Source organism: Lucilia sericata, unplaced genomic scaffold (assembly GCF_015586225.1).
Source record: "Lucilia sericata isolate MDLA Ls3-8-SP2 unplaced genomic scaffold, ASM1558622v1 Contig003108F_arrow, whole genome shotgun sequence".
Taxonomy (NCBI): domain Eukaryota; kingdom Metazoa; phylum Arthropoda; class Insecta; order Diptera; family Calliphoridae; genus Lucilia; species Lucilia sericata.
The window spans coordinates 21868-34621 of NW_023996702.1; the positions used below are offsets into that span (position 1 = coordinate 21868).

General features: G+C 29.5%; 1 protein-coding gene and 1 pseudogene across 1 annotated transcript; one reads left to right on the forward strand and one right to left on the reverse strand.

The window, feature by feature from the left end:
- Window positions 1-2291: 2291 nt before the first annotated feature.
- LOC119614592 lies at window positions 2292-8455 on the reverse strand (annotated as a pseudogene).
- Window positions 8456-11254: 2799 nt separating this feature from the next.
- On the forward strand, window positions 11255-12707 carry LOC119614593 (39 kDa FK506-binding nuclear protein-like). Its single transcript, XM_037970707.1, is given in 4 exon segments — window positions 11255-11270; window positions 11379-11606; window positions 11685-11950; window positions 11952-12707. Coding segments are annotated over 4 exon segments (1128 nt in total). The 5' UTR covers window positions 11255-11260; the 3' UTR covers window positions 12576-12707.
- The last annotated feature ends 47 nt before the right edge of the window (window positions 12708-12754 follow it).

The following is a 12754-nucleotide window of genomic DNA, read 5'->3' on the forward strand; positions in this document are numbered from 1 at the left end:
ATTTTGGAATTTACAATTTAATTTCTATTACAAAAGATACAAATATTTATTAGCAATTAATTGAAACGAAAATCTGAATTGTATTAAGCAATTTTGGGAGAGGATTTATTTTCCATTATTTATTATGTCTCAAGATATCTTTTTTTAAAGGGATTTCAGTTTCCTAGGACCTTCTTGTATGACGTATTTCTATAATAAAGTGGCCTACGAGACACCATAATGTATAACCTTTTAGTATATTAGATTCCTTGATTATAATTTTCCGAGATAAACAGCGACCCTTTTTCACAAACTTTTTTTATTTCACTTACATTCTAATAAACTTTTTATTCCTTTATTTAATATTGATAACATTCCAACTATTTTTCTTTTGTTTATAATGTCTATGTTAATTTGTGAAGTTTAACCCGAGTATAATTCTGTTTTATTTTATATTTGGCTTTGAAAATCTAATTCTCAAACTAGATTTTCTTAATATTTTTTATGTATTTTTTGTCTAAAAATTCCGAGTTTGATTTAAATAATTAATAAAGAAAAATAACATAAAATATAAACATATTGTTTGTATACCCCCCCACCTTTAATTCCAAATTTAAAATGTTTGGGAGTAATCCAGAAAGACAAATCCACACCACTTGTCAGATGTATCGCAATGTATATCAATCTTGTTTTAGATCCAGATTGTAGCAGTGAGATATTTCAATAGGTCACCTGTTTGTTATATTTTTCTAAGTTGTGTATGAAAATAGCTATTAAAATCGGTCTTACTTTTCGAAATTGGAAATTTAAAATTTCCACATTGAAAACTCTTCTCTTTCAAGTTGTAAGTTGCATACTACAATAATTTTAGGATCCATTTAAAACTTTGCTGTAATGGTCACAACTATAACTGAAGAATTTTGACCTTCAAATCATTATGTAATTAATGAGGCCTGATACGGCAGTATCACTTAAATCTTTATAAAACTAAGTTTTACCGATTTTTGTTGAAATACTAGAACATTTAACATAATTATGAGCTCAAAAGCCCAATTCGGGGTATGGTTGTAGAGAGGCTTGACGAAATATGGGACCGATTTTAACCATTTACAATAGGCTTTGTTCCATCCCTACAATAGTGGTATAGTTTAAAAATATTGCGTAAACAGTAAATGGTGGAGGGGTATTAAAATCAATAACTCTTTTCCACTAACCTATTTCATTAACTTTCCGTTTCCTACTTATATACGTAAATATTCTTTATAATTTATTTAATTTAGAAAAATATTCATTCATATTTAATAATAGTAGAGTTAACATTGCACATTTTGTACAAGATTAATTTTGTAGCGTACTTACAATAATATATACCAAGGACCAATTTGAATTTGATTAAGTTATATCACAAGATAAATTAATAATCATTTAATAGATAAATTTAAAATATATAATAAAAATATCTGAAGTTATGTTTGGTATCAGTTTTTCTCTGTTTTAGTAATACATATATGTAATTTAATAACTTTAATAATCACGAAATAATTTTTTATTAATTATTTTTCCTTGTTTTGTTTATGTTTAAGTGTAAAGTATAAAAAACGGACTAATTTGTTTATCTAAATAGTTATTTTTTTTTTTTTTGTTTTGTTGTAATTTCCTTTAAGTTTGTTTCATATAAAAAATTATGTTTAGTATTGAATTATTTTAATAATGTTATTTTTTAATTTTTGGTTACCAAAAAAATATTTAATTAATTATACTTAATAAATATGTGCGCGTAGTATTTTAAAAGTTAAAGTGACGAAAAAATTACAAGCTAAATTTTGTGTTTGTGGTTTATTAAATTGTTTTTTACCAGAGTACTCTATACTCAAATTTGGATATTAAAAATACCAGGACTTTATAGGCTATTTGGATATAATTTGAATTTAACAAATTTTTTAAATAAATTGGACTTGCCAACAAAACAAATTCATATAGTTTAGTTTATAGTATTATACACAAATATTCACATGAATAGTGTGAATAAATTTCAAATCATTCTAAAAATTGAATTATATCCATTTAGTTTAAAATCCTTATGATAGCGTCTCTGGTTTATACAAAACTACATATATGTATTTTGTTTTGTAGAATTATTTTTTTAAAATTCACATATTTCTTAAAGAATTTTACCAAGTTGTTATTTTAACTATTATAGTTTTTGTGTAAAAATTACAAATACAATATTGTTGTACAAATTATTTGCACTTACCAAAGTTTTTCTTTGTGTTTTTTGTTTAATAAACAAAGTTTTTTTTTGTTTGACCAAAAAATATACTTATATGTATTAGAAAATATTTTGAATTGGAATTTTGTGTAGTAATTGTATTGTTCCTTTACACAAATTCCAATTCAAGACCAGTCTCTATATCAACAGCAACCACATCAGCTTTTGACGTTACTGTACCACTTTCATTTTCTTCCTCCACGTCGTCGTCTTTGGACTTTTTCAATTTGGACTTATCTTTCGTTGTGGCAAATGAGACCAATAGGCCTAGACCACTGCCACGTCGAGAAGATTGTCCCAACTGTTCGAATCAGGAATCCACCAAAACATGCCAACGTGCCAAAAGTTCCCCCTTCGCCATGTCGCGCATATCCACCCAGTGCGCCACTTCTTCTGGTCCGGATGAGTTTAGGCCCAGACTAAACCAACCGACCATTTCGTTTTCTTCATATTACGCTTGGCGTAAACCGAAACCATTAACGTAACATCGTTAAGTTGAAACAAGGCCACCTGTTATGGGTAAATATCAAATTTAATTATACAATAGTTGCCAAAAAAAAAAACAGTTAAAACATACCTGAAATACAAATGTCTCTTTAAACAGAGGATTGGTTGACCACGTCTCGTTGAGGTTTTTGCTCTTGAGATCTCTTGTCCTATACTACTAACTAAACATAACTTAACATATGTATCCGGTGCCTTGTTTAAATTTAAACTACGAAAATGACTGCCTTTAACAATTTCAACCGTTAAACGTCCAGTGGTACCGTTATATCCTAAACCTAAAAGTAGCTCGGGTACACCTCCATGTTGCATTGAAGTGGTCGAGCCGGCACTATCGGAACGAGCTAAACTTAATAGATCACTGGATGATCCCAATATCTATATAAAAAGACAAAAATAATTATATAAATAACTAATCAAAAATATATCAAAACTAACCGATGATGTATTTCGTGGCTCCAGTGGCAGCCATAGATTTGTTTCCAATTCTAAATCTATGGTAGCAAAGCTTACATAAGCCTCACCAATCAGTCGTTCTTTGCGTAAACGTTCGCAACCGTACAGTCGCACACGTAAACCCATATTGTTAACTTCTTCCGGCGTAACACGATGCAGCAGAAACTCTCCATATATTGAGGATTTTCTCCTGAACGTATTTTGGTCTTGTGTTTTTGTTTCTTATTCGGTAGCATTAGAAGACGTACTTGGGTATGCGTTTGTTGGCCACTGCCCAAAGTGGGCAAGCCGCGGGCTTGCAAAACATGAACTGTCATCTTACGCATGGGAGCATCGTATAAAAGAGATATTTCAACACTACCGGATTTGCCATAGCATTGTGTTTGCATAGAAATATCATCGGATTTAATGGATCTTAAATCGCTGGTATCAAATAAGGGTTCCTGCAATAGAGAATGATTTAAGGAGATAAAATAATAAAAAGTCCATTAAAACATACATCTTCATTGTTGTTATTATTACACTGAATATTGGGTACATCTTCCAAACTATCTTGACGTGGCGGGGTGGTAATATTCGATGAGCTATTAATCTTTTGATATTTATTCGTTTTAGTAGTTGTATCAGTATTTAGCTCTATACGAGATTCTCTTATAGAAGTGCTATTAGAAATATCGGAAGTTTTGCTTATAGAGGGATGTCGTTCTGAAATAATTAAATAAAAATTATTTAATATATTTAAATAAAAACTTTAATTTCTAACAAAACTTTATTCACCTTTCTTTTCACCAGTTAATATACCCGTATGACTGTCAATTGATGCTTCTACCGAATCATTAGAACTGCACTCACTATGCGATGAAGGTACGCCAACCTTACCCCTTTCCGCAATAGCTAAAGGATCTCTAGAGGTATCGCGTGGTGCTACAGTTACACGTTGCAGGTCACTATTAAAATAGTTAAAATTTTGCGACAATGGATTTAATTGATTTATTCCATAGTTTGTATAGTTTCCATTGCCATTATTAGAAGCTATGCGAGCCTGTTGTAAGCGTAATCTTCTTAAAATATCTTCCTCTGAATCAGAACTTGTATTATCATAGCGACGTTTTCGGGCTGTAAAAAACCATACTCCTTCAATTAAAATATTAATGTGTTTTCATAGAAAGTACTTACATAACTTTTGTACACATTTTGATGCCAAATGTTTCTCATCGCAACAGTGAAGTCCACGTCGGGTATGAAAGCACCATTTACGATTTACATATAGAAAAAATAATAGCATTAACGCTATCACACCAAATAGGGCTGACAAAACTGTAGTAATCTCAACGGTTCCTGTTATAATTTTGAAAATATAATGGTTAATTTGATTAGATCTGAATAAGCAAAATTATAATGTTATTGAAAATAGTGATTATTATTCATTATTCCATATATATGTCACCCGAAATAGGACATTGGTGGATATACATTTATTTTAAATACACATACAATAGGGTGATCTCTTTGTATGGAGAAATAGTATTGTTTTGATGTTCCCACCGAAAATTAAACGTTAGTTTGTTTTATAATACCATTTCTCAATTTTTTTTTGTCCTGGGGACTATATTTATCTCTTAAAGGAACATCCAAGGAATGTCTCTGCAGTATAATTGTAACCGCAAAGATCCGCCGAAATCGATTTTTTTCAATTTTAATAAAATGTAATTTGGGGAAATTTATTACTAAATCCTATTATAACAGGAAAAATATATATGGTAGAAATTTTTAAACTTCATAGCTAGTTTCAGAGAATCCAAAGCCACATAAAAGCAATGAAAACTTTGTTAAAAAACAAGTTTTTTAATTATTTGATTCATATATCTGGACCCTCGATACGTCGAAAATAGGTAATACAGATCTTTTAAATGATTTTCTTTGGATTCAAAGACTTCAAATAATTTTGTCCACCTAGATTTTAGTTTGGAATCACATTTACTCTTTGAGGCAAGATCTTCAAGATCAAAATCGCGAAAAACGCAAAAAAATAGGCGTATACTTAATATTTGTAATATCAATAAATCACTAACACGTATACGTACGAATGTCTTTAATAAACGCAGTGTAAGTTCACAATGTAAACCTTTTCCCTTGAAATGTTCTTTATGATAACCTTGGCACAGAGAGTAAATCAAAATTCAGAACAGTTTGCAAGATTGAGCCTTAGAAACTGATCACTTTTTTGCAAAAATGACACCGAGGACAAAATCTTTGGAAACCCCTAAAAAAAGTGCGCGATTTTGGGCAAAACCGGAAGACATGGGTTTTTTTGACTTTTATCACGTACTGGTGTCCGTATATGGTTATATTCCCATGACTTAAAAAATTACACACAGTGTTATTAATGAACTTGAAACGAAACTTAAGACTGTTTTGTGTGACTCGACCCATATTTTCAGATATATTTTTGAAAATACATACATAATTCCAAATTAAAGCGCTCGTCTAAAAAGAACTATTATCGGTTTAGGGTATCGTCTACATACATATGTATAAGGGTGATCGACTCGGGTTTTCAACCGGTTTTAAAACCGGTTTTTTCTGGTTTACCAGTGTCGGTTTTTTCTAAATGTTGATTTTTCGAATATCGAATAATCCGTTTTTTTTTACTTTTTAATAACCGGTTTCGAATACTTTTATTTGCCTTGTATTCAAAGATTACTTAAAATAAATTTTGAAGTAAATAAAAAATACAGCCCGTCTAAATTTTACAAATATTGGAGTACAGGAACTAGAGTATATTTTTCAAAAGCACCTTTCGTTAAACTTTTTTGATTTTCCTAATTAATTAACAAATTTTAATTGGAATAACTGTTTGATAAAATTTTATCAATGTTAAGATTCCTATTACAATCATTAATTTTAGGCTGAATATAATGGAAGTGTTGGAATGCCTATAAAAATTGCCTAAACAGGGATTTTAGAATAAGCTAGGGTTACTAGTTCCTTATGTTTAACAGAAGTGTCCCACTTTTTTCCTAATTTTTTTACATTAAAGAAATAATGTAAATCTGACTACTAGATCTAAAGTTATAATCTTTTAAAATGTTAAAAATCCGTTCGGGCCATGTTTTATTAATCAAATTTATGTTTAACCTTAATTTTTTCAAATGAAAATACATTTTTTTATTTATAATGAAAAACAGGTTAACCGGGTTTTTCTCAATTTAAAAATTATCAACCTTTTTTTTTTCAAATGTTAACTATTCGAAACCCGTTTTTTGGAAAATGTCGAATAATCGATCACCCTAATATGTATGTATTAAATATACAAAGATATTGCAAAGAATAAAAATATAAAAACCCTTCAATAATATGACCTATATTAACCTTTTGTATATACACATGTATGAACTTAACAAAAATACTCAGCAAAAACTTACGTTGAAAAATAATGAGAAGGAAGAGGTAGTCAATCGTCCCTGTATAGATTAAAAAGAGGCAGTCAGAAAGGTAATTTAAAGAGTCAGTACATTTCACTTAAGTTTTTTTAGTGTAACTCTCTAAATTACTTGCGGACAGAAAAGTGACGACTGTATTTTCTTTAATTTACAAAAAGTATATTCGTGGCGTAAAAGACGAATCAGAGCCAGGTAGTTAGTTAGACGTTAATGGAAATATTTTTGGACAATGAGTATTTAAACTACTTTTGACTATTACACACTGGCATTTTAACTGTCGAACTTACAACACTACTTCTAAGTTATTCGAATATGTAGTAGTCAGTGAAAAATAATTTGCTGTGTAAGTACAAACTATTACCAAGATTTTGCTGGGTATATACAATTTCAATTTGTTTCTCATGACTCATATGGAAAAACTAAAACAGGTGTAAATGAGAGTGTGAATGTGTATGTCTGCTAGAAATACTTAATAAAACGGTTAAATTATACATATTTATCGTTAATTATTAATGAACTTGAAACCAAACAGTCTTTCTGTTAGCTTTTTCGTTTCTTACCCTCTGTGCCATGTTTTTTGTTTTTATTGTTGTTATGGATTTAATATTTGACATTGAAAGTTTGTATTACATAGTTGTTGTCATATGTATTAATGACATTAAAACACGATTTTTAATGTAAATGAATTCGTAGATACATACATATGTATGTATGTTTGTTTAAATGTCTTTTTAAATTGGATTTTCCCTTTACGCCACAAATTTGTGACCATATTGCAAATAATAAAAATGTGTAATGCATTTTATTTTATAGAATGGAAATTTTTATTACATATACTTGGAAATAAAACAAAAGTATGGTACTTTAGATACAATAACTTTTAAGAAAAGAACATCATTATTATAATCCCTAAAGGATATAAGTTACGACAATTGGATTGGTTCCTTTTTATATAATCCAATATTCCATGAAAGCATAACTGACAAAATAAAAACCCTCAGGATAAAATGTGCTTTAATTTCAGAAAAACACCTCAACGTCAATAATGTTCAAAAGAAAATTTTAAAATCCGACAACAATTAAAAATCCGTTTTTTATTTTGTGAACTTTTTGTAATTTTGTCGCACCGTGTAATAATATATTCAAATTTTTTAAGTCAATTCATGTTATATTATTGAGATTCTTAAAAAGCAAAAAAATCTACTATGTATTTACAAATTACCCAAGCTTTTCTACTTACCATTTAAAGCGTAATTTTCCACATTCGAAGTAACTATCATTTCCGAATTTGTATTTTAAATACAGTTAATACGTAGTAACACCTTTTATTCAACACTAGAAATATTACAAAAACAAATATTTACTTGTTACATGAATTATGTATGTATGTACAGTTGTATATGTAGTAACTTTCAAATTTAAACCCAAACAAATGCGGCGTATAAAAAATCAAACAAACAAACAAGAATCACATTTCAAACAACAAAAGTGAAAACAAATGCGTACGTAAAAAGCTCTTTCTTCTTAGAACTTTAATGTAAAAAAGAAAGTGAAAGTTAAAAAGGATAATAAACAGGATGGTGAATAAAATCGATTTTTCACATATTTGCATGGGGAATTTTAAATGAAATTTAAAAATTTTTATTTTTCTATAAGACAGATATTTTGTATTACCTTGTTTTTGCAGCATACAAAATATGAATTCTATACTTTTTAGTTATTTTCTTTTTAAACTTTTTGCACGAATATTTCAATAAATATCATTTTTATTTGGTAAATAAAAATACTTTTATAGTATCTATTAATCTGGTTCTAAGTGTTTAAAACTTTTACTTTTTGCACGTAACATTTGTTATGATTTTATGTAGCTATTTTAATTTTATCTTTAAAACATTTCAGTTTTAACTAATAAATTTTCACTTTTATAAAAACTTAAAAAATATATTTGTTTTTACATTATTTAAACTAAAAACTTTAAAAATTGTGTATGAATATATATTTTTATTTTTTTTTTTATTATGAACCGTACTCTAAAATAATGTATCTACGTGTGACTCAGTTAATGTCATACAAGTCCTTATTATCTTTGTGTCTAAAGAAAGCTTTGCGTTAAAAAAAAATTAAAAGCTTTCCCTTGTGAGAGAAAGTAATGTCAAATATTGACACAATTTATTGGACAACTGTTGCTTTGTCCTGTAAGGGCGCACATGCCAATCTGTGATGGCTGTTAAAACTGCGGTTACAGCAATAATAACCTAATTCTAAAAAAATAAAAATTAAATTTCTGCGGTTAAATTTTGCGACCCTATATATCACCTGAAGATATCTTTAGGTAATATGTATTTCAAAAGAAACGTGTTCTTAAGACCTTCATGATATTCATAATGACTGGGAAAAGAACTATGTGTTAAGATATCTTCTGAGATATCTTAGGTAGACCGAAACTGAAAATTTTAATTTTAAAATTTTTTGTCGGGATGAAAATTTTAAAATTTTTTTCATCTCCAAATTGACTGACCGTATTTGAGTATACTTATTACAACTAATCTCATATTATTCATACGTACTGTGGTAAATGAGGATATTTGATTTAAGATCAAACATCTTGACTTTCTAAGCATCAGGTCCAAGCGCCTAATATATTTGTTAAATATACTCATAACCAGGGAAATTAAAAATATGCTCAAAAAAGTGCTTTAAGTGCTTAAATTATGCAGTAAAAAACTAAAAATATGCTCTTAAAATTAAAAAAAATATGCTAAAAATTGTTTTTAATTACTTTTTTCAAATTTAAAAGATCAAAAAGACTGAAAATGTAATTGGTTTTGATAATTGATTCAACTCATTGTTTGAGGAACTAGTTTAATAGGATTCCGTGTTACGTTTAGGTAATCAATAAACAATACGAGCCACATTTGGTCCCAAAAAGAACTAATTTCAAAGTTTTTTAATGTACAAAAATTCATTGGTCTCCTGAAAACCAAAGTTATAATATAATGCTTTAAGCTACATCATTGGATTTCATGAGACTAATGTATTTTTTGCCGTTTTTACGCTTTACAAACGAAAATGTAAAACAGACAATCAAACTTCAATAGAAAAATTAAACAAGATTATTTAAGAAGAGGCTCTTACGGATAACTACGAATAAACTAAAATGAAATAAATTTCATCAACAATGAAAGAAAAAATTTAAAAAATAACAAAAACTTAAAATTTTGATATTTAAAACAGTAATAGTTTTAAAAAAACATTAAAAGAAAGATCAAAATGACGAGTGGTGTCTAACTTGCAGCTTGTAAAGCGCGAAAAGTTTGAAAAGCGTTGCCGCCTCAACGCGTGTTTATGAAAAGCTTTTAAGTATAAATTTGTTAACTGTTTTGTTTAGTATATAGTATATAGTATATTGTATATATTTAAAATTATTTTTTTTTTCGAATATAACTTCAAATTTTCGAAAGAAATTTTGAAAATTTGAACATTACATTATATTGTTATCTGATGCATATACATATATACTCCAAATTTCAATATATTTGCGCTACTGGAAGAGTCGTAAAATTCAGTTAAAATTTTCGAAAACATACTAACATAACTCCGAATTTTCGAAATTAATTCCGATGGCATTGTATTCAGGTGTCTTTAACAAACTAACAAAGCAAGTTAAATAAAAGCTTTTAAAAATTAATTATTTAATTTTTTTTATATTTAAAAATAAATTTTTGAAAAACAATGTACAAAAATGTAAAATTAAGGCACACAATTATGCTCTTATGGGTAAAATATGCTCTAACAAATCAATCCAAAATTGTTAAATTTGTCTGGAACGTGTTTTTTTTTCATTTAATGAAAAGTAAACTTTTTGTGTTTTATGAAAATTAGACTTTAGAACTTTATTCCAACTTTTCGACTCTTCAACTTTTTCGACTTTTTTTATTTTTGTCGACTTTTATTTGCAAAATCGATTCTTTGACTTTCACTTACAGATAGTCGACTCTTCAACTTTGTTAAGACATAAAAGTCGACTTCAACTTTTCGACTTTTCCGACATATATCGATTCTTCGAAATTAGTAAGCAGAAGTGTGAAAAGTTTTCATTCTCCGGTTATTGTTTAACCGGTAGATGTTCTGCCGGTTAAAATATTTTTTGTATGAAAACTGTCAAAATATCGTTTCTATAAAAAATAACAAGACATTGAGAAAATGGGGGTTAATCTTTTTAAATGAATGATGAATTTAATATTATTGAAAATTTATTTATTACATTACAAAAGTATTCATATTTTTACAATAAGAATTTGAAAACTAAATTGTTTCCACTGTATTATTACTTTAAAAATACAACACTGTGTTTTATTGACATGCTCACATTTTAGCGCGCTGTCAAAATTGAATTAAAATCAACCGTCAAAACACGCGTTTTCTTGTTCTTTTTTGCTTCTCATTATTTTGTTGTATCTTTTGTCTTGTTCACAAGTTGTGGAATTCTTCTTCAATAAGCGTGCCGGCATTTTTTTTCTCGCAAAGAAAAAATACAGAAAAGCAGTGAAATTATTACAATTTACACAAATATAAATTTAGAAAATATTTATATTAAAAACTCAACAAAATGTTTTGGGGTAAGTAATTATTTATGAAAACAACATTTTTTAAAGCCAACTCTAACCCCCACCACGTGTTGAGCACACTAGTCAGTTTCATCAAATATTAATGTTTTATTTAATTAGGACTTAATTTGAAACCTAACCGTAAATATTCGCAAACAACGGAAAAATCCTTCCACATATCGCAAGCGGCTTTAGATTCTGAATCCTCCCAAGGTGGTCCAACACAGATTTTCATTAGCAGTGAAAATCAACGGTTTTTGGTGTGTACTTTGCGTAAAGATGTCTGTGAACAAGTAATGTTAGATTTGAACTTCAGCGAAGGAAATGAAATATGCTTCCAAAGCATTGGTAAGTCGAAAAAATTGTTATAAAGTAGAATTTATTGTAGACTAGAGTGTGTGTTTTGTTTACTTACTTAATGTTTAGGTAGCGGCAATGTAACTTTGTCCGGCTATGTGATGGAAGATATGGCTGATGATTTCATGAATGGTGATGAGGAAGAAGAGGAAGATGTTGAGTCTGGCTCTGAAACTGAGGAAGTTGATTTACGCAATGCTTTGAATGCCAAGAAAGCTAAAAATAAGAAGGCCGAAAAGGGAAAAGCAGCTGCTAAGGCCGCCAAGGGTGCTGCTGATGAAGAGGACGAAGATGATGAAGAAGATGACAGCGATTTCGATATGGAAAACGACGATTGATGAAGAAGATGCCGAAGGCGAAGAAGATGAAAACGACGAAGAAGATGATGATGAAGACGACGATGAAGAAGAGGAAGATGATGAAGAAGATGAATCCGAAGACGAGGAAGTTCAACAACCTAAGGCTAAACAGGCCAAGTTGGAAAAACCAGAAAAACAACAGAACGGCGTTGCCAAACAAAAGGAACAACAAGCTGAAAAGAAGTCAAAGAAGGAGTTGAAAAAGGAAAAACAACAGCAACAACAAAAGGCACAACAAGAAAAGCCACAAAAAGCAGGCGGTGAACGTGTGTTGTCCGGTGGCGTCAAAGTTGTAGATCTACGCGTTGGTAGCGGCCCTGAGGCCAAACCTGGCAAACGCACACAAGTTTTCTATGAAGGACGTTTATTGTCGAACAACAAAGTCTTCGATAGTCTAAAGTCTGGCGCTGGCTTTAAATTCAGTTTGGGGCGCGGTGAAGTCATCAAGGGTTGGGATGTAGGTGTAGTAGGCATGAAAGTTGGTGGAAAACGTCGCATTACTTGTCCTCCTCATATGGCTTATGGCTCTCGTGGATCTCCACCAGCCATTCCACCAAACAGTACATTGGTCTTTGAAGTTGAACTCAAGGGTGTCAACTAAAAGAAGTTCTTCTAACTTGAAACAAAACATATTTTTAATGAAATTATCTCTAAGTAATTCCATAGTGAGTTTTTTTTTTACATAAAACCAACCATGCCCTTTGATACATTTTAATTTAGCATTAACAATGAACAAGAAAAACACTTCATTTAGTCATTTATTTAGAGTTTTGTTTGCGG